Source organism: Octopus bimaculoides, chromosome 4 (assembly GCF_046866305.1).
Source record: "Octopus bimaculoides isolate indiv1 chromosome 4, ASM4686630v1, whole genome shotgun sequence".
NCBI classification, from domain to species: domain Eukaryota; kingdom Metazoa; phylum Mollusca; class Cephalopoda; order Octopoda; family Octopodidae; genus Octopus; species Octopus bimaculoides.
In genome coordinates, this window is record NC_142931.1 from 99,412,962 (window position 1) to 99,436,499 (window position 23,538).

At 38.7% G+C, this 23,538-nt stretch overlaps 1 protein-coding gene across 5 annotated transcripts in view; it reads right to left on the reverse strand.

Annotated features, from left to right (window-relative positions):
• LOC128247611 (A disintegrin and metalloproteinase with thrombospondin motifs 7-like) overlaps positions 1–23,538 on the reverse strand; it is a 176,410-nt gene that overhangs the window by 128,222 nt on the left and 24,650 nt on the right. For all 5 annotated transcript variants that reach the window (XM_089351091.1, XM_089351090.1, XM_089351089.1 and 2 more), the window contains exons 6-7: positions 15,564–15,748; positions 7,449–7,535 (exon numbers count right to left, since the gene is read on the reverse strand). In XM_089351091.1, coding sequence (XP_089207217.1) covers positions 7,449–7,535; positions 15,564–15,748 — 272 coding nt within the window. The remainder of the gene's footprint in view (positions 1–7,448; positions 7,536–15,563; positions 15,749–23,538) is intronic.

A 23,538-nucleotide genomic window follows, 5' to 3' on the forward strand; every position in this document is an offset into this window, starting at 1 on the left:
TAACATCATCAGAAGATTTTTAAAGCACAATGCATTAAATTTGATAACACTAGCATAACAACTATTTTTTGTGCACATTAAAAGATTTTCTATTTTTCAGTGTGTGTAACAATTTTTAAATTCTAAAATATCTTTTTAACGCCTTAACCCGAAGAAAAAGAACAGTACACATGGCTCTTTCTAGGCTTTCCATGACTGGGAAGAAGGAAAGAAGTTCTCCACTGACAAGAGACTTAGCTTCAATACTTGCAACAAAGTAATTTTTTTTAAACGTAGCTGAGAACCAAATGGTATATTAAACTGGGTAATAGGTGAAGTCTACAACTAAAGAGACTTCCATGTAGTATCAGTCTATCAAATTCTACTCACAAGATTTTGGTCAACCTGATGTCGTGGACACATTCCCAATGGGTTGTGAAGTGAGTTGAAAACCCAGATCGTATAGTTTTGAAGCAAGTTGTTTAACTACATAATCATGTCTGCATTATAAAGCCAACTTTGTGAGAAATGCTGAAATCGTTATGAATACTTTACAACTTTCCTGTCTAATAATGAATGTTAAATGAGTGTCACTTTCATAAATGTTTCATATCTTTCTATTTTTATGTGTGGAAGCCATGTATAAGCTGGAGGATTACTCATTCATGGATTGTATATTCAAACCCACTACAGAATTTTCATACAGTATAACTGAATCAAATATCTACATTGCAGGGATTTGTTTATCTAAGGAAACCTTTCTTTTCTTTTATTCTTTTACTTGTTTCAGTCATTTGACTGTGGCCATACTGGAGCACCACCTTCGACCCCAGAACTTATTCTTTGTAAGTTTAGTACTTATTCTATTGGTCTCATTTGCCGACCACTGAATTACAGGAATATAAACACACCAGCACCAATTGTCAAGCGCTGGCAAAGGGACAAACACAGACACACGCACAAATATATACACATACATACATACATATATATCTATATATATGTATGTATTTATTTATGTAAGTATGTATGTATGTATATGTAATATATGTTGTGTTATGCAGATGAAGAGAAACGGGTATTTATTCGTAATCCTGAAATCAATTGATACACAGCTAAACATCGTCATGACTCTTTTCTGTTTATTTCTTCGCTTTCAGCACGTGTTTATGTGATACTTAAGGTAGTTTAGCGCCATTTAGCGTCTTCCTTTAATATGTGGCATGGCCTGTTGAAATACTCGCTAGTTGCCTTAATATAGTTTTATAATTATACTTATAAAATTATATACTCCATTAATACGCACACACACACATATATACATACATGCGACAGACTTCTTTCAGTTTCTGTCTACCAAACCCACTCGCAAGGCTTTGGTCAGCCAGAGGCTATAGTAGAAGACACTTGCCCAAGGTGCCATGCAGTGGGATTGAACCCGGAATCATGTGGTTGGGAATCAAGGTTCTTACTACACAGCCACACCTGTGCTTGTGTAAATGAATTAAGAATATTTTTTACTAACTGGATCTGGTTGAAGGGGCATTGTTCATGGTCCTTGTACGCCCTCTGAGACCAGTGAAATTAATGCCATTAATGTTTTAATGTTCCTCTTGAAACTTTGTATGTCACCACCTTTTGAAAAGGCATAAACAGGGAGGGAATTCTGAAGGGCTAGCATCCTAGAGGGAAGAACTGCACATGGTGATTTGTGCAGGGCATGAAGTATTTGGTGCCACAAGTGTCTTGAGAGATAAATGAGATAGGAATGCCTGATAGACACAGTAAGAGCCTATTCATCTCTGAGAAGTGGATGCCATTATAGCAGTAGTTGAAAAGGCAGAAAGGGAAGACAGCACACCAGTGGGTCAGAGGTTAGAACCTGTCCGCAAGGGATCTTATTCCAATCAGCCAGGTGGCCCTTTTCTAGATGCAATCAAGAGTGACTGCATTCTGCAGCACTGTCCCAGATGCTAGAGAAGTAAATAGTCACAGAAAATGATAGTAAAGAAGCATGTTAGAGAATGTGTGAATGCATCTCTTTCAAGATATTGTTTCATTTCGCAACATCTTCCATGGGGCATTGTCTCCTGAAGCTTTGTGGTATGATGCACAGGCATATCAAACATTATTCTGGAATGAGGTTGAACTATGAATATTGTTCAGGAGCAGTTTTAAAAAAGTTAAATAAGTTATTAAAATTCCTCATTTAAAAAAATATATTCTCAAAAACTAGTACAGGGTTTCAGACACAATGTATATATATATCTCTGTATATATATATACATATATATATATATATATATATATATATATATATATATATATATATATATATATATATATATATGTCTGTGTGTTTATGTGTCTGTGAGTCTATATGCTTGTGTGATTGTAAGTCTGCATGTTTGCTTGGTGTTGCTGTTCTGCTTGTGGAATTTTTCTTCTACTTGTCGTTGTTGGTTGGTCCACTTCCTCTCGTGTGTGGATTTATTGGAAGAAAGACTAGAGCATCTACATTTAAAACTAAAAGTTAATTCTTGTGTAAAATCTTCCGAGGAAGACAGTAGAAGTCGTCCCGAGTCTCTAGGTGACCCCTTTAAGAGAGCTACAAGCCCTTTTCCAAAATGTGACACATAGCACAGTCCTCATTCAAGAAAATGACTGGTCTAAGGGAGATAACTAAATGAAAGTTCTGGAGAAACTAGGAAAATTATTCATGGTTTATTTTTCATGTTTTAGGATGCTTGATCTTCAATTGTTTCCTTCAATCTTCTTTGTGTAAAAAGAAGTATGCTACTCATAGAGAAAGATTGTTACTATGTATTCCTATTAAATTTGTGTGTGCACTTTAATAGCATTATTATATTGCTTTTATTCATTTTATATTTATATCTCCTAGCTACCTGGCTATTTGTCTAAGAAAAGCTATTTGTATTTTTGTTTGTTGTAATACTTAAATTCAAAAAATATAGTACAGACACTTTTAGTTTTTCCCTTTTATTTAGTTACCTTGTACTACACTTAAGTCAAAGTCTGTGCAATGTTTGCTTCATTTATTGACTGAAATACTAGAGATCATAGACTGAAAGCTTATATGCACCCATTATGATATTGACCAGAAGGAAACAGCTCTATCGTCTACATGAAAGTTAACTTTCTTATATATGTCCAATGCAATCTAGGTGAATAACTTTCAATATCCATAGTAGAATTTTGGCAGCTTTTTCAACCCATTCAATGTGTGTGTGTATATATACATATATATATATATATATATATAGAGAGAGAGAGAGAGAGAGAGAGAGAGAGAGACATACATACATATGTATATTTGTATATATATCTTTATCTTTAATCTTTTACTTTTTTCAGTCATTAGACTGTGGCCATGGTGGGATACCATCTTGAAAGATTTTAGTCAAAAGAATCGACCCCAATACTTTTTGTACTTAAAGCCTGTCTTTTTTTTTTTCTCTTAGTCTCTTTTGCCAAACTTTTAACTTATGGGGACATAAACACACCAATACCAGTTGTCAAGCAGTGATGGCAAACACAGACACGAAGACACACACATGCTTGCACATGCACACACACACACACACACACACACACACACACACACATATGACAGATTTCCTTTCAGTTTCCATCTACTAAATTTACTCACAAGGCTTTGACCAGCCCTGGACAGAAAGACCGATTTTATGACACCCTCTTGCAGACTACCTCGTTGACGAATGACAGGGACCTTCTCTTTGTGGCTGGTGACATCAATGGACATGTTGGACAACATACAGGGGGCTTCCATGGCGTACATGGAGGCTATGGTTTTGGTTCCTGCAATGAGGAGGGAACCAGGCTGCTGGAGTTCTGAGATGCAAATGATCTTCTGGGTTGCAATACTAACTTCAGGAAAGTTGCCAGTCACCTACCATTCTGGCAGACACACTAGCCAAATTGACTACATCCTCACCAGAAAAAGGGAAAGATGGCTGCTTATAAATGCCAAAACCTTCCCAGGTGAAGAATGTACCCCACAACATAGACTGGTAGTTAGTGACTTCAGGATCAGGGCTAAGTGGATGCCCAGAAGATGACTAGCATGGAGGAAAAGGGTCTTCGAATTCTGCGATCCTGCGGATCCTGCGAATGGACAGAGATTTAGAAACATATTACTCGAAGCCTTCGACGAAATAGAAGGGGATATAGCTTCACATGATGTGGAAGACAACTGGATATTTCTATGGGCAACCTGCTAAGAGCCACTGACCAGATCTGTGGATGGTGCAAAGTCCTCTATCGATCCGAAATAACGTGGTGGTGGAACAATATGGTTGACAGGGCTATTAGAGGCTTGGAAGGACTGGAAGAACAGTGGTAGCAGAGAATTGTATCAGACTGCCAGAAGGGAAGCAGATAAGAAAAAATTTGCCAATGTTCTGCGCCGTGAGGACCAAAGACTTGAGGTATTTCGTGTTGCAAGACAGTATGTGAGAGAGAATCGTGATGCTGTAGGAGAGAAATGTATCCGCATGGATGATGGTTCACTTGCACTTAATGAGGCTGCAAAGAGAGAGGTCTGGAGACGCCACTATGAAAGGTTGCTCAATAAAAAAAGTGAATGGGAGAAAGAGAGTCTGCCGAATGTCGACCCAACTGAGGGACCAGCTATCCGAGTTGACAGTACCAAGGTAGATAAAGCAATTAAGAGTATGAAGACAGGGAAAGCCCCCGGCCCATCAGGAATCACTGCAGAGATGCTCAAAATATCTGGCAGTGTTGGCTATAGCCTAGTCACCCATATAGTTAGCCAGGTGATGCATGAAGGAGTCATACCCAATGACTGGTGTAGCAGCGCCATAGTCAACTGCTACAAAGGTAAAGGTGACGCTTTAGATACAAATAATTACAGAGGTATCAAGTTATTGGATCAAGTAATGAAGGTCATGGAGAAAGTCATAGCCCAACTAATTAGGGAGAGAGTCAGTCTAGAGGAGATGCAGTTTGGGTTTATGCCAGGGAAAAGCACCACTGATGCTATATTTCAGGTAAAACAGTTGCAGGAGAAATATCTAGCCAAAGATAAACATCTGTACCTGGCTTTCATTGACATGGAGAAAGCCTTTGACAGGGTCCCCCGATCCCTTATCTAGTGGTCAATGAGGAAACTAGGGATAGATGAATGATTAGTGAGAGCTGTGCAAGCCATGTACAGAGACGCTGTCAGTAAGGTGAGGGTTGGCAACGAGTACAGTGAAGAATTCCGGGTAGAGATAGGGGTCCACCAAGGTTCAGTCCTCAGCCCCCTCCTATTTATCATAGTCCTCCAGGCAATAACACAGGAATTCAAGACAGGATGCCTCTGGGAGCTCCTCTATGCTGATACCTTGCTGTAATTGTTAAGTCACTATCAGAACTAGAGCAGAAGTTTCAGGTGTGGAAACAAGGATTAGAATCAAAGGGCCTTAGAGTCAACCTAGCTAAAACCAAAGTCCTAATAAGTAGAAAGGCAGACAAACCACAAATCCCTTCCGGTAGATGGCTCTGCTCGATCTGTAGAAAAGGCGTAGGTAAAAACTCTATAATATGTACCCAGTGTAAGCTATGGACACATGAGAGGTGCAGCAATATCAAAGGAAAGCTAACTAAGAAGATAGTTTTGTATGTGGCAGATACACAGGAGCAATAAACACTGAACATGTGCAGAGTACAACTTCTGTCACATTCCAGGAAGAAAAACTTGAAGTAGTTAATAGCTTCTGTTACCTAAGTGACCAAGTCAGTAGCGGGGAAGGGTGCGCTGAAAGTGTAGCTACTAGAATAAGAATAGCCTGGGAAAACTTCAGAGAGCTCTTACCTCTGCTGGTGACAAAGGGCCTCTCGCTCAGAGTAAAAGGCAGACTGTATGATGCATGTATACGAACAGCCATGCTTTATGGCAGTGAAACATGGGCCGTGACTGCTGAGGACATGTGTAAGCTCGCGAGGAATGAAGCCAGTATGTTCCGATGGATGAGTAATGTCAGTGTGCATACTCAACAGAGTGTAAGTACCTTGAGAGAAAAGTTGAACCTAAGAAGCATCAGATGTGGTGTGCAAGAGAGACAATTGCACTGGTATGGTCATTTGGTGAGAATGAATGAGGATAGCTGTGTGAAAATATGCCACACTCTAGCGGTTGAGGGAACCTATGGAAGAGGTAGACCCAGGAGGATCTGGGATGAGATGGTGAAGCACGACCTTCAAACATTAGGCCTCACTGAGGCAATGACTAATGACCCGAGACCTTTGGAAATATGCTGTGCGTGAGAAGACCCAGCAAGACAAGTGAGATCATAACCCGTGGCCTTTACCAGGGGTGTAGCCATCCCACTTATGTATACCTTTCTTTCTTTGGACACAAAACCCTGCTTGCGAAGACCTGTTGAGGCAAGTGAAATTGAAATCAAATCAAATTCGATGACTGGCATCTGTGCCAGTGGAACGCTAAGAGCACCATCCAAGCATAATCATTGCCAGAGCAGCTGTCTGGCTTCCATGCCAGTGGTATGTAAAAAGCACCATTTGAGCATGATTATTACCAGCTTAGCCATACTGGCACTTGTGCCGGTGGCACGTGAAAAAACATTCGAGCGAGGTCGTTGCTAGTGCCGCTCAACTGGCTCCTGTGCAGGTGGCACGTAAAGAACACCATTTGAGCATGGCCGTTGCCAGTACCGCCTGAGTGGCCCTCGTGCCGGTGGCATGTAAAAGCACCCAGTACACTCTTGAGTGGTTGGCGTTAGGAAGGGCATCCATCTGCCAGATCAGATCGGAGCCTGGTGCAGCCATCTGGTTCGCCAGTCCTCAGTCAAATCGTCTAACCCATGCTAGCGTGGAAAGTGGACGTTAAACGATGATGATGATGATGATGATGATTGCCCAAAGTGCCATGCAGTGAGACTGAACCTAGAATCTAGATTGGGAAGCAAATTTTTGTCATGCAACTCCATATTTGTGTGGATACACACACAAACACACACACACACACACACATATATATATATAAAATGTAGGTACAGGGTCTTAAATTTTAGTAAGAGAGAGTTAGATGATTAAGTGAGACTCATTATTTCACTGGTACCTTAATTTACTGACCCCCAGAGGGATGAAAGATGAAGGTGATCTTTGCTGGATTTGAAATTAAAATGTAAAAAGATGGAACTACATCAGGCTTTTGAGCAAATGTTCAAACAATTCTGCCAATCTGTCAACAATTTGTTTTTGGTCATAACATTTTCTTTCAAAGATATCTTTTTAGAATAAAACATAATAAAACAGAATAGAGAACAGAATACAACAGAAAGAATAGATTGGAATAGAAAATAATATAGAAGAATAGAACAGGATATAGTTGACTTGCATCTCAATAATACCAGCAACAACAACATTATCAACTTTTTGTGGATATGCTCTATATTACTCACCGGGTCTTTAACAAAGAAGACAATCTTCTTTACTTGAATGATGATATGGAGATCACTAAGTTTCTCTTTCCAGAATTCATACTGAACCTTTGTAGAGTATCAGAAAAGAAAAAAGAACAAAGTCAATTATTAGTGGCACATTACCAGCATTTGGTTATAACACCATTATTACTAAGTATTTATTATATCTATCTATTCATAGAATGATGCAGTTTAACTGCATCATTTATCTTTTACTTGTTTGTCATTAGGCTGTGACCATGCTGAAGCACCACCTTGGGGAACTTTTAGTTGAATGAATCAAATCCAGTACTTATTTTTTTATTGGTAACTTTTAGCGAACTGCTAAATTACAGGGACATAAACACACCAACATTGATTGTCAAGCAGTGGTGGTGGGGCTAACCACGAAACCTTTTGCTATTTTCTGTCCCTGTTTATTTCTGTGTTCCTTTCTGTCAAAGAGCATAGGCTCAAAACACAAAAGACTTTCTCACTTTCCGAGCCTTAAACTAATACATCTGTTTGTTGTTTACACACCTGTCTTCATCTTTTGTTTTTTTGTAAATTCTCTCTCTCTCTCTCTCTCTCTCTCTCTCTCTCTCTCTATATATATATATATATATATATATATATATATATATATATATATATATATATAGAATTAAAATATACAAAAGTTTGCAATGTTTTACCAAAAAGGAAAAACTATAATTGTCACTAAATGCAACTAGGGTGTTGGAAACATCTAGATTGCAAGAAATACCTAACGTTATAGTCAGACAACTATAGTCCCTGTCTGTATATATGTCTACAATTATGTGCATTGATTGCAGCATTAGAGCATTTTAGCTCTTATTTCTAACAATGTAGGCGTTTCTAACACACAAGTCACATTTAATGACAATTATAGTTTCCCTTTTTGATAAATATTGCAAACTTCAGTATTTAATTTTATGTATGCACATTAACGATTCGCTAAATCATCTATAGACTTCTATGATAAAAGCATATATACAGACAGAGAAGTAAGTCTGAAATCTGCCAAAGTAGAGCCAGTCCTTACTGATGAGGCAACAGAAATTGCTGAAACTGAATTCAGTATAAGGAATTCTTAAACAGTGTTTTCGGACGATTATAGTCTCTGTCTGTATGTATATATGTATACAATTACATGCTTTGACTACAGCATTAGAGCATTTTAGCTCTTATTTCTAGCAATGTAGGTGTTTCTAATACCTTAGTCGCATTTAGTGCCTATATATATATATATATATATATATATATATATATATACACACACACACACACAATGGGCCTCCCTCAGTCTCTGTCTACCAAATCCACTTGCAAGGCTTTGGTTGGCCTGATGCTCTAACAGAAGATTTTTGCCCAAAATGCCATGCAGGGGAACTGAATCCAGAGCCATTTTGTTGAAAAACAAACTTTTTACCATATTGCCACGCCTGCATGGATACAAAATTAAAACAAACAAAAAAGAATAATTTAATTTATTCTTGCTTTTTTGGACAGAATTTGTGGGAGTTATTTTTACATATCAAAAATGCTTCTTCTCTTTATTCCCTACTCCCCCCCCCCTTCTGGAATTCCCTTCCTCCTCATGATTTTTCCTTCAACCATCAGGTTGCAGGCTTTCATTAACATTTTACTATGTCACTCATACCAGGATTGTGTGAGAACTACCAAAGGTATGGGTACTGCCCTTTGAACCAGACTAGTCATTATCAGTTTATTTGTTTCGCTGGATTTCTGTCTCATGTATGGTGCCACAAATTTTGTGGTGAAAGAAGAAATGATTGTATCAATTTCAGTACCTAACTTGTTCTATACTAACTCTGGAAAGATGAAAAGAAAAATCAATGTTGGCTGAATTTAAAATCCAAACATAAAAAGTGTCATAACTAAATACTGCAAGCTATTTGAACTGATACTCTATTAATTCTACCAATCCACTACATACTTTTAACATTTTATAACAGAAAGCTGTTTCAGGCAATGTTTATTATCTCTCTCTCTCTCTCTCTCTCTCTCTCTCTCTCTCTCTCTCTTTCTCTCCCTCTCCCTCTCTCTCTCTCTCTCTCTCTCTCTCTCTCTCTTCTCTCTCTCTCTCTCTCTCCATTTATATACACACACACATATATATATAGTTGTGGTTTATAGAAAAACAAAAGACAAAGACAGGTGTATGAACAAGGAGGTGTATTAGTTTGGTGCTTGGGAAAATGGAAACGTCTTTCATACACCTGTCGTTGTCTTTTGTTCTTTTATAAATTTCAACTATATGTTATATGCTCACATAGTCACCCCAGTTTTATTTTGCCTTGACTTCCTACTCTTTGGACTTGCATATCTCAACCACTGCCCAAACTTTCTGCACCTCTCCTCATCTACATACCAGCACTCCACCTGGATGACCACTGGATCTATTGACACTACTTTTATGGATTTCACTGGATTTTTTCATTGATATATATATATATATACATATATATATATATATATATATATATATAGAGAGAGAGAGAGAGAGAGAGAGAGAGAGAGAGAAAGAGAAAGATACATATGTACATATATGATTGCATACATAGATACATATACTTACATATATACAGAATACAGTAAATAAGCTGTCATCTAAATTACACAAAAATGAAAATAACACTGACATCTCATTTTAACAAATATATTCACCAAAACTACATAAAACTATCTTGAAATATTAACGAGTAAATTTACTCAATAAAATCGACATTGGTTTCAACTATGGCCTCCAGACCACTTCTGGACGGTCTCCTTGTTTAAGTTGGTGAATGCTGCCATAATCCTTGCCTTCAGTTCATCTTTGGTGTTGCAAGGAATTTTGTTGGTCTCTCACTCAACTGCATCCCACACATAATAATCAAGGGGTTTGCAGACTGAGGAGTTAGGTGGTCAGACGTTAGAGGTGATGTGGTTGCAGAAATTGTCTGACAGCCATAACTGGGTTCTCCTGCTTGTGTGGCATGGTGCAGAGTCCTGTTGCCAGATATAGGGTCTTCCAGCAGCCACCCTCTAGATCCAGAGCAGCACTACCTTCTCCAGGCACTTAATGTAGGCCTCTGTGTTGAGTGTAAGGCTGTGTGGAACGATGAATGGGGGCATAATGTCGCCATTACTAGTGATCACTCTAAACACCATAATGTTGACTGGTTGTTTGATTTTTATCACTCTCGGTACATGTTCTCAGATTGCACTCTCCTCTGATTGACACCCAAACACTCTGAAATGTTCATATTGGAGTTTCTGGTGTGAATGTTAAGTAGTACAGTGTGACATTTCCAAATTTCTGGCAGAGTAAATTGGTGCTGCTTTTCTCACAGACAGTGCCCAACTGACCCTACTACACTGTGTAGTAAACAAAATCAAAACCAAACAATGCACATGTGCAAAATAAAAAATATAAAATGGTGACAATTTACTCATTGCACCCTGTGTGTGTGTGTGTGTGTGTGTGTGTGTGTGTGTATGTATATATATATATATATATATATATATATATATATATATATATATATATATAAATATATAGGGATTAAACAGTTTGATTCAAATTCTTTGCTACTTTAAGTTTCAAACATGATGCTTGTCTTCAGCCATTGAAATTAAAATGAGATGTTGATGGAAGAAAATCACTGTTTACTGCTGGGTGTTAGCCTACAATTCTTCAAGGAAAGTCATGCAGTATCACAGTTTGATGTTGGTATTTCATCGATAATAATTACTTGGAAAATACTGCATGGTGAACAGGAAATTGGTTGCATGGTTGGTGGGGAGGGGAGGAAAGGGCGGTAGATGTGCAAGTATATATGTATATATGTGCGTGTGAATGTGCTTATATATCTGTGTGTATGTGTAGCTGCATTTATGCAAATGTAAACGTGTGTGCATAGGAGTACATTCACACATGCTTATACATGTGTGTGCATGTGCCTCTGTTAATGCGAGTACATGTGTGCATGCATAGGTGTACATTCACACATACACACACACACATGCATGCATACACACACATACACACACACATATACTTACATACATGCATACACATACATGCGCACATGTATCTATCCACATGCACACACATGAGCATATGCACATGTGCATGCAAGCACACATGCACACATAAGTGTGTGTGAGTGAATATACATATCATCATCAACATCATCATCATTTAACGTCCATTTTCTATGCTGGCATGGGTAAGATAGTTTGACTGGAACTGGTAAGTCAGAGAGCTGCACCAGGTTCCAGTTTGATTTGGCATGGTTTCTATGTCTGGATGCCCTTCTTAATGCCAACCACTCCAAGAGTATAGTGGGTGCCTTTTATGTGTCACCAGCACAAGCCACAACTATGATTTCACTTAGCTTCATGAGTCTTCTCAAGCACAGTAAATCGTCAAAGGTCTTAATCAATTGTCATCACTTCCGTAAGACCCAACATTCAAAGATCATGCTTCACAACCTCATTCATGATTTCCTGGCTCTACCTCTCCCACAGCGTTCCTCCGCAGTTAGAGATTGGCACTTTTTTTTAGACAGCTGTCCTTGTCCATAAGCATCACATAACCATACCAGTGCAGTTATCTCTCTTGCAGATCACATTTGATGCCTCTTATGCACAATTTTTCTCTCAAGATGTTTACACACTGTCATACATGCACAGTAACATGGCACACCCAGCAAAGCATACAAGCTTCATTTCTTTCAAAGCTTCACATGTTCTCTGCTGTCACAGCCCATGTTTCACTTCCATGTAGCATGGCTGTTTGCATATAGGCATCATATAATCTGCCTTTCATTTTGAGGGAGAGACCCTTTGCTATCAACAAAGGTAGAAGCTCTCTGAACTTAGCCCAGCCTATTCTTATTCTAGCAGCTACAATCTCAGAGCATCCACCTCCACTGTAGACTTGGTCACCTAGATAATGAAAGCTATCAGCTACTTCTAGGGATCTCCACTGGCGTTTGATAGAGTCTGTTTTCTGTACATTTCTAGTTTTTGTACCTGTACGTCTGCCACACACAACGACTCTTTTCCTTGTTAACCTTCCTCTGATATTATTATACTTACATATACATACATACACATGCACACACACGCAATACATGTGTGTGTGTGTGCATGTGTATATATATATAAATACATACATACATACATATATATATATATATATATATATGAATTTAGTAAATGGAGTAAAATGCATATGTTAACTGAATACTTTCATTTCCAACATATGTTTCGAAGATTACAATATAACATTCTATTTCATCACTTGGAAAACCCTTGCATTAGCAGATATGGAACGTGATCACCGAAGTAAACTTTGATAATAATATTAACTTTGTCTTTACAAGTAATTTTTACTCTTTCAACCCCTACTCCTTCCCATTTTATTTATATCTAACTTAACAACATAATCCATTTCTGTAGATTAATAGACCACCCATTAACTTTATTAATTAATTGTCAATCATTTAATATCTTACTAACTAATATAAGCATCACTTTCCTATACATATTCCACTGCTTTAATATCATTCACCACACAACTATCGTGTGTATATACGTACTAAAGAGTGTATACAAATGCGTGTATGTATCCATGTACATTCATACACACAAATATATGTGTGTGTGTGTGTATACATGTGTAAGTATGTTTGTGTGTATATATGTGTATATACATATATATGTGTGTGTGCACATTCATGTATATGTATGAAATTATATATGTGTAGGTGTGTGTATATATTTGTCTAAAAATATGTATATACATGTATGTGTATATGGATGGATGGATGTATGTGCATGTATATGTATGTAAGTGTATAAATATATATATGTATATATATATATATATATATGTGTGTATGTATATATATGTATACGAGTGTATGTATGTATGTGTGTGTGTATGTATGTGTGTATATATGTATATATGATTGTACACATTTATGTCAACACTATTTGTAGAAATACAAGATTAACTCCCCTTTACGGTCCCATTATTTACATAACTTTCCTCTCCAATTTTTTATCAGATTTAAATCATTTTAGTATCTCCTAACTTTACACTCTAAATTTTCTTTCTTTTTTTCTTTCCTTCGTTTTCTTCCCTTCTTGCCCAACGTACTGTCTAGTAGCATCTCAACCTCCAACAGCTTTTTCAAATAAATTACGTAACATCCTTCTCCAACTACAGTTCTCAAATTTGGTTAAAATGTCTTACGTTTAAGCTGGTTCCCATGCATTTCCTTGAAGAGAAGATTACATTCTTATCAACATCACCTATTCCTATGGAAGGTATAATTTGTAATCTTCGAAACATATGATGGAAATAAAAGTATTCAGTTAACATATGCGTTTTACTCCATTTACTAAATTTATATATACTCAAGTACCCAAAATAACAAGGAGTTTCTACCTCATAAACAGGAGTTACACCACAGTCATTTTGTGATCTTTGCTACACTGGTATCTATTAACCAATTTATTTTGTCCGAGTTAATTATTAACTAATAGAAAATAAATACATATAATAATATATATATATATATATATATATATATATATATATATATATATATATATATATATATATATATATATATATATATATATACATATATATTTATATAAATATATGTATATGCACACACACACAAGACATCATAAAGAAGAATGGAGAATTATACATCTTAAAATTTCTTCATTAAAGCATTATTCTCATTAAATTCTAATCTGGGACCTGTTTCTGCTGGATAGCAGTAATGTACATTTAGTTGATTTAAATTTAAATCAGTTGTATCAGTTAAATCTAATTCGAGTTAGACATTTCCATGTAAGTTTGCTCAAGGTTTTACCCATGTGGGTGGGCGAAACAAATTGAAAATTCTAGTAGTAGATAGTCCTTCTTAAAGTATATTCTAGACGAGGGACCATAAAACCTCAGGGTACAGGACAGTGTCACTTAAACTTATGACATTTTTAGATAATAAGTGAACAGATTATTTTATACATTTAATAATACTCAGGTTCTTAATTAGATGATCAAGATGCATTCACACACTGACTGCTGATAATGAAGATAATATGATACAATATAAGATAAATGGACAGATAAATAACATTTACTATGGACTCCAGCAATTCCACTCAGACAGACAACTAGGTTTATATACAGTATATCTCAACTATCTACTAATGAGGAGCTATTCAAGAATAATGAGAAGTACTACAATAATGCCCAAACTGAAGCTGGGTATAAGGATAAAATATACCATATCCTTAAAAAGGGAAATTAAAGAACATATGAATAAGGTTAATATTATGAACCAAATAGATAGAAGTAATAAAAAGTGAACATAAAACAGAAAACCTTGACATGGACAATGGGATTTCCAGACATTGTGTTGAACATTACAAAAATACATACAGTTGCATAGTGGATAATGATATGATTTTAAGTAAAATGAAGAAATAGATTTAAAAATCAAACAGTAGACATTAACTATAAATTAATTACAAAAAACAATCAAAAAGAAAATATTTTTGAGTTGCAAGGCAGCAAGCTGGCAGAAACATTAACACGCCAGGCAAAATGCTTAGAGGTTTTTCATGTTTTTATGTTCTGAGTTCAAATTTCGCTGAGGTCAACTTTGCCTTTCATCCTTTTGGGGTCGAAAAATTAAGTACCAGTTGCATACTGGGGGTGGGGGTGGGGGAATCTAATCAACTGGCCTCCTCTCCAAGAGTAGAAAAGAATATTTTTGAGTTGCAACTCAGCATCCTTATATAAGACCCAACAAAGACATATTTTGAGGAGTGCCTGTGATCACTAAATCAACTCCAGTACTTAACCAGTATTTATTTTATCAACCCAAGAAGAATAAAAGGTAAGGTCAGCTCTGGCAGAATTTGAACACAGAAATTACAGGGGCATAATCAATACCACAAAGCATTTACTCGGCACTCTACTAATTTTATCAATCCACCAGCTTAGTGTTTTTAATTATTAAAAATATCCATCAGTCTAATAGAAATACTTACAGCATTATATTTGATGATCACAAAATCTATCTTCTGTTGCAAAGACGTCAAATGATGTTCCTCTTCCAGAGACTTTGTTAAAATAGAATCTACGTAAACAGCAATTTCTACTGTCAAATTTGTTAATCCTTCTGATCTTTTGAATATTTTCTTGTAAATCTCCTTGTTTTCTGGTGAGATAGGATCTAGGACAGATTAAATCAAATTATTTTAGTTTTAGTTTTTTATTTTACTTGAAGCCAGCATGTTTTGTTGGATGTCAAATGTTAGTGTGCATGTACATCAAAATGTAAATGTTTTGAGAGAGAAATTGGGTATAAGAGGCATCAGGTGCAATGTGCAAGAGAGAAGATTGCATTGATATAGTCATGTGATGCATATGGATGAGGACAGCTGCATAATGAAGTGCCAATTTCTATACGTGGAGGGAACCTGTGGAAGAGGGAAAAATCAGGAAGACATGAGATGAAGTGGCAAGAAATGATCTTCAGATGTTGAGCCACACAGAGATGACAAAGAACTGAGACAACTGGTGATACACTGTGCTTGAGAAAACCTGCCCAGCAAAGTAAAATCCATGTCCATGAACCCCTCTCCCACCCACAACCCACCCATGCTCACCACTGATGTCTCTTCCCCCAATCCCCTCATTCTTGCTCATGTATGCACCTACCTGCACACCATATATCCCTGTTAAATCCCTTCCTCTTCTAGCTCTAGCACCCACTCTCCTTCAAAATCTTGTGAACTCACCCATCTACCCACCCTCTCCAATCCCTGGTCCACACCTCTATACACACCAACTTGGGTATATGGCCCCTGCTCCCCTTTGTTACATTTTCACCATTTTCCACACACCCCTCTCTCTTTCTCAACTGAGAAAGCCATATCTTTCTTCTAATGCAAGACACCTATCACTCAATACCATTCCCCCCAGTAGAGTGGTGTCTTGTCCTGCAAGTTTCTTGGTGACCTCACTGCCATTGATGCCAGGGAAAAAGTACCCAGTACACTCTGTAAAGTGGTTGGCATTAGGAAGGGCATCTAGCCATAGAATCTGTGCCAAAACAGATAGCAGAGCTTGGTGATATCTTCTGATTTTTCTGTTCCTGTCAAACTGTTCAATCTATGCCAACATGGAAAATGGAAGTTAAATGATGATGATGATGATGATTTTTAACTATCTTTTAAATCTAATTAGATAATATATTTAGCATTAGGTTATGGCATGACGAAGAATTTAAAGTATGGTGAAACAAAATCATTTTCAATACACTAGCTATTAGATACACACCAAGGTTTCAATTTAATGACATCTCTCACACCCAAATCATTCAGAAATTGTCATTAAGCTAGGATTGCTCTCATAATATAATGCAATATAGACTACACTATTATCTCCCTATCTTCAATCTTTTACTTGTTTCAGTCATTAGACTGCAACCATATTGGATTTTCAGTCGAATGTATCAACCCCAGGTCTTATTTTTTAAATGCCTGGACTGAATCCGGAACCATGTGGTTGAGAAGCAAACTTCTTACCACCCAGCCACACATGTGCCTATCATATTTGTTATATATATATATATATATATATATACCTGAAATGGGTATACTCACTCTACTGACAGATGTATGAGTGTATCTTTTCCCTGATTTATGGTCTCTTAGATGACTTACACATGTATATATATATATATATATATATTGAAGTTGAAAGTTTTTTAACTGAGACAGCAGAAGCCTGTAGTGACGTCACATTGGCGCCAAAAGGCCAACGCCATTGCTGAATCCTTAACCACGCATGCGTGGGTTTAAAGATCGAAGCATTCCCGCTATTAGACTGTCTTTTACCAAGCCAGACAGCGACCAAGCAAGACGTCTAAGCAAGCTCTTCCATTTGAGTGTGGTTGAACCAAGTTGTCTCTATAACGACACCAGCTCGAAGAACCGTACATCTACATTTCAGGCTACTCTAAAACCGGACAATTAGAAGCTGTTTTATTTTCCACCGAACAATAAATATTTGTTGTTGTTGATCAGTTTGGAGTTTCTGCGTTCAGTTCTCTTCCAATTTAATGTAGGAAAGTTAGGTGTATATCTAAAGATATATAACCCACTCTCCTAAAGTGGTGACCCCGACTAAGGAACGACTGCAGCCACGACAATCTGGACTGATCAGCATCATCATTGGTATGAGCAACACGAGTTTCCGGCCGCCATCGCCATCATCATAACTAACGACCTTTTGAACAATTTCACAGTGAGATATTGATTCTATAGCATTTCCGACTATACAAACTCACATTGTGCCAAGCTGACACAGACGTTTTTTTTCTTTCTTTCTGACTATTATTTTCCATTTCCTTTCAACACACAAGGTGGGTTATCAAAAAAAAAAAAAAAAAAAAAAAAATTTTTTCCCCCAGACAGTACAAGCACACAACCAAACACACTACAAAAAAAAAAAAAAAAAAAAAAAAAAAGAGTAAGGCAACCACATTGTTTTTTTGTTTTTTTTAGTGAATATTTCTTTTTCTTCTTTCCTTTTCCATTTTGTTCTTATTGTGCACATACATTACAGAGGAAAACAAAAGGGTACAGAAAAAAATAGTGTGTTTCCTTTCCCATTTGCGGTGAAATTTTTTTTTTGGCCTTTTGCATATTTTATACGTTTTTCGTTATTGTTTCTTCCTATTTTACCTTTGACGGAATCATTACCAATATGTGTGCGTTGCCAAGCCTGCCTTCATTCGCCGGAGAGACTCGACTTGTTTCAAATTGCTCTGAGTCCTCCACGGACACACCACGTACTGTTTCCGTAGATCCTGCAAGGCAGTCCTCTTCAGTGACCAATGAGGATTTGCTACGTAGCATTCAGGAGCTCACTCACACCGTAAATAACCTCTGTTTCTCGAGATCTCGTGGTGGTTCCCAATCTCGTAACGTTTCCCGGTCTCGAAAATTTTCTCGAGATCGGGGAGCTACCTGGAAGAAGCAAGATCTGTGTTGGTACCATGCAAACTTTTCGAACAAGGCGACAAAATGTATTCAGCCTTGTTCGTTCAAGGCGTCGGGAAACGAGTAGAGGAGAAAGTGCGCACGTCACTTTCCTCCACCCAACCTGTTTTTAATCGTGCAATATTCGTCCAGGACCAAGTGTCGAAGAAATTCTTCATGGTTGACACTGGTTCCTGTTGTAGTATTTGGCCGCTTCGTCTAACAGTCGACAGACCTCGTCGTTCTGAAATCGTTTTGCACGCTGTTGGTTCATCTCCGATTCCTACTTTTGGTCAGCTTTCTCTACGTTTAGACATTGGTCTTCGCAGAGACTTTCAATGGGTTTTTGTCATAGCTGACATTCCACATCCCATTTTGGGTGCGGATTTTTTAAATCATTTTCAATTATTGGTAGATGTCCGACGTCGAAGGCTTGTCGATGACTCGACATCCCTTTCCACGCCGGCAAGGAGCTCTACCAATTCTCCTCTTAGCCCAGCATTTTTTATTGCCACTGCTGGGGACGCTTTTCATTCTCTTTTAGCGTCTTTTCCGGAGTTGGTGGATATTACTTTCAAGCCGGTTAAACCTGCACATTCCACCCTCCATTATATCACGACGACTGGTCCTCCGGTTTTTTCTCGACCACGTCGCCTAGCGCCTGATCGTCTTAAGACGGCCAAGGCCGAGTTTGAGCACATGCATCAACTCGGCCTCATTCGCCCCTCCACCAGCCCATGGGCATCTCCTCAACATTTGGCCCGTAAAGGGGATTCGGATTTTCGCCCGGTGGGGGACTATCGGAGACTAAATGCAGTGACGATAGCTGATCGCTATCCCATCAGGAATTTGCAGGATTTCTCGGCGAACCTGCATGGATGCACCATTTTCTCTAAGATTGATCTGGTACGGGCCTATCATCAGATACCAGTAAATCCAGAGGATATCCCTAAAACAGCCATCACTACACCTTTCGGTTGTTTTGAATTTCTATTTATGAGTTTTGGTTTGCGTAATGCTACTAGCACTTTTCAGAGGTTTATGGATGAGGTCGTTCGTGGACTTGATTTTGTATTCGCTTATGTCGATGATATCCTCATCGCTAGTAATACGGAAGAGAATCATCTCCACCATTTGTCGCAACTTTTTCAGCGTCTTCGCGCTTATAATGTGAAGATTAATCCCGACAAGTGTCTTTTCGGGCAGTCATCCCTGAATTTTCTGGGACATTTGGTTGATTGTAATGGGATCAAACCTCTTCCTGCTAAAGTCGATGCAATTCAACGCATCGCACCTCCAACCTCTCTGCGACAGTTGCGCCATTTTTTAGGCATGGTCAATTTTTACAGGAGATTCATTGACCGGTGTGCATACAAACTACTTCCTTTAACGAGGCTACTGCAAGGCCATTCTAAGAAGGATGCTGGACTCACTCTTACTGATGAGGCGTTATCTGCTTTTGAGTCTGTGAAACAGGAGCTATCCTCCGTTCCTGTTCTTGCACATCCTGCTCCTGATGCTCCGCCTTCTTTATCTGTGGATGCTTCCGATTCTGCGGTCGGTGCTGTTTTGCAGCACACTGTAGACAATCAAACAAAACCTTTGGCTTTCTTTTCTTGTAAATTACAGCCTGCCGAACGCAGGTATAGTACTTTTGATCGTGAGCTATTGGCGATCTATCTGTCGATTCGGCATTTTCAACACCAACTCGAGGGACGAGAGTTTGTGATTTATACTGATCACAAACCACTCACTTTTGCTCTGTCCTCTAAAACGGACAAGCTCTCTCCTCGTGCTTTTCGTCACCTGGATTTTATCTCACAATTTACAGGTGACATTCGTCATGTGCCAGGGAAAGAGAATATTCCAGCTGATGCTCTTTCTCGACTTCCAGTGCATTCTATTTCCACTCCCGCGGAAATTGATTTGCTGGAAATTTTGCAGGAGCAACCTTCTTTGTCAAGTTTAGATTTGAGTTCGTCAAAATTCAGCAACTGTAAATTTGCTTATCTTCCACTCCCTTCATCCGAGGGCTCTATATTATGTGACACATCCACAGGTTCTCCTAGGCCTTTAGTACCTACGAACCATCAACGTTCTGTGTTTGATGCCCTTCATTCTTTGTCACATCCGGGCATCTCAGCAGCAGTAAAGCTTATCACTGCTCGGTTTTTCTGGCCCAATATGTGGCGATCAATTGCCACTTGGGCACGCTCCTGCATGAAGTGCCAGAGTGCGAAGGTCCACAGGCACGTTCGTGCCCCTCTTGGACAATTTCCTTCTCCTGAAGCCTGTTTCCTTCACGTCCATCTTGATTTGGTTGGACCGTTACCAGTGTGTCGCGGGTTCTCATACCTGTTAACTTGTGTTGACCGTTTCTCACGTTGGCCAGAAGCCATTCCTATAGCAGATATTACTTCTGAGACTGTTGCCCAGGCTTTCGTTTCTGGGTGGGTGTCGAGGTTCGGAGTACCGGTCAGTTTGACCACAGATCGTGGTCGGCAATTTGAGGCCACGCTTTTTCGTGACCTATCACGAATCCTGGGGGTGCATCGTATACGCACCACCAGCTACCATCCCGCTTCTAATGGGATGGTTGAGTGGTTTCATCGACAACTTAAGGCCGCCTTGCGCGCCTCGCCCAACCCGCAGTTTTGGGTTGAAATTCTTCCGGTTGTCCTCCTTGGATGCCGGACTGCGGTAAAAGCTGACCTGGGTTACTCCTCGGCGGAGCTTCTTTACGGCACCACGTTGACGTTGTCAGGTGCGATGGTGGTACCAGACTCATCACAACCACCACACCCAGAGTCCTATGTTACTCGGTTGCGAGAGTATTTCTCCAATCTTCCATCTATGGGCCCCAGACAACAGTCACCTCCCTTTAGAGTGCCAGCAGACATTGAGTCTTGGTCTCATGTGTTTATTAGGGATGATTGTCAAAGGACCCCTTGTTTCTCCCTACAAAGGACCCTATCGTGTGCTTTCTCACACTCCAAAGTTTTTCAAGGTCGACGCTAATGGTCGTACAGAAATTGTGTCTGTCGACGTGCCTGTGTTTCAAATGCCGCACACACCACTATCACCACACACATTGTCAACGCCTTTACCAATGCATACACCAACATCAGCACCATCGCAATCACACACACCAACAATTACACCACCTTCGTCGTTGCAAAGGAACCCTAGCGAACCTAGGTTTGGCAGGACGGTGCATTGGCCCAAGAAATTGGAAAAAACTATTTATGTTTGATTTATTGTGTTTTTACTGGACAATTTCAGTTTTTTTTATTGAACATTTTTCTTCCATTCAAAAAAAAAAAAAACTATGTATCCGGTTCGTAAAGAGTTACACAAGCCTATAGTATGTCCATACGCGGGAGGTGGTGGTCAGTTGCGGAGCTGTGGTTGAGCAGCAATGCCAGTTTCGACCTGTTGCCTGGTACTAGGTATCTTAGTCGGTTGGCTCTTGCTATATTCCGTGAGCGGATGTTCCACTCTACAGTGAAGATAAAACCGAGTGTTTGATATATATTTGTGCCACATTTTCAGCGTGGTTTCGGTGGCCATCTCGCCTCAGACGTCCCTCCAAAATTTTTTTAATGTCGTGTTTCACACTCAAGGGGGAGCCATTGTAGTGACGTCACATTGGCGCCAAAAGGCCGACGCCATTGCTGAATCCTTAACCACGCATGCGTGGGTTTAAAGATCGAAGCGTTCCCTGCTATTAGACTGTCTCTTACCAAGCCAGACAGCGACCAAGCAAGACGTCTAAGCAAGCTCTCCCATTTGAGTGTGGTTGAACCAAGTTGTCTCTATAACGACACCAGCTCGAAGAACCGTACATCTACATTTCAGGCTACTCTAAAACCGGACAATTAGAAGCTGTTTTATTTTCCACCGAACAATAAATATTTGTTGTTGTTGATCAGTTTGGAGTTTCTGCGTTCAGTTCTCTTCCAATTTAATGTAGGAAAGTTAGGTGTATATCTAAAGATATATAACCCACTCTCCTAAAAGCCCATCTAAAGCCTGAAAGAAACAGGCTTCTGACACATACAAAAACTATCTTTCTAGTTAGCCTTCCTTTGATATTGCTGCACCTCTTATGTGTCCATAGCTTACACTGGGTACATCTTATAGAGTTTCTACCTACGCCTTTTCTACAGATTGAGCAGGGCCATCTACCTGAAGGGGTTTGTTGTTTGTCTACCTTCCTACTTATTAGGACTTTGGTTTTAGCTAGGTTGACTCTAAGGCCCTTCGATTCTAATCCTTGCTTCTACACCTGAAACTTCTCCTCTAGTTCTGATAGTGACTTAGCAATTAGAGCAAGGTCATCAGGGGCATCCTGTCTTGAATTCCTCTATTATAGCCTGGAAGACTATGATAAATAAGAGGGGGCTGAGGACTGAACCTTGGTGGAACCCTACCTCTACCTGGAAATCTTCACTGTACTCATTGCAAACCTTCACCTTACTGACGGCATCCCTGTACATGGTTCGCACAGCTCTCACTAACCACTCATCTATCTCTAGTTTCCTCATTGACCACCAGATAAGGTATCGGGTGACCCTGTCAAAGTCTTTCTCCATGTCAAAGTCTTTCTCCATGTCAACGAAAGCCAGGTACAGAGGTTTATGATATTTACTTTGTATTTTATTATACTTATTTATTGTGCTTTTACTTATTAATTTTTCTATATGTGACAGTGGATTTTCATCGATGAGTTCATGAACCTTGGTTCTTTTCCCTAAAACTATATATATATATATATATATATATATATATATATATATATATATATATATATATATGAATATATGTATGTATGTATGTATGTATGTATGTATGTATGTATGTATGTGTGCGTATATGTTTGTGTGTCTGTGTTTGTCCCCCCACCATCACTTGACAACCAATGCTGGTTCGTTTATGTCCCCATAGCTTAGTGGTTCAGTGAAAGACGCCAAAA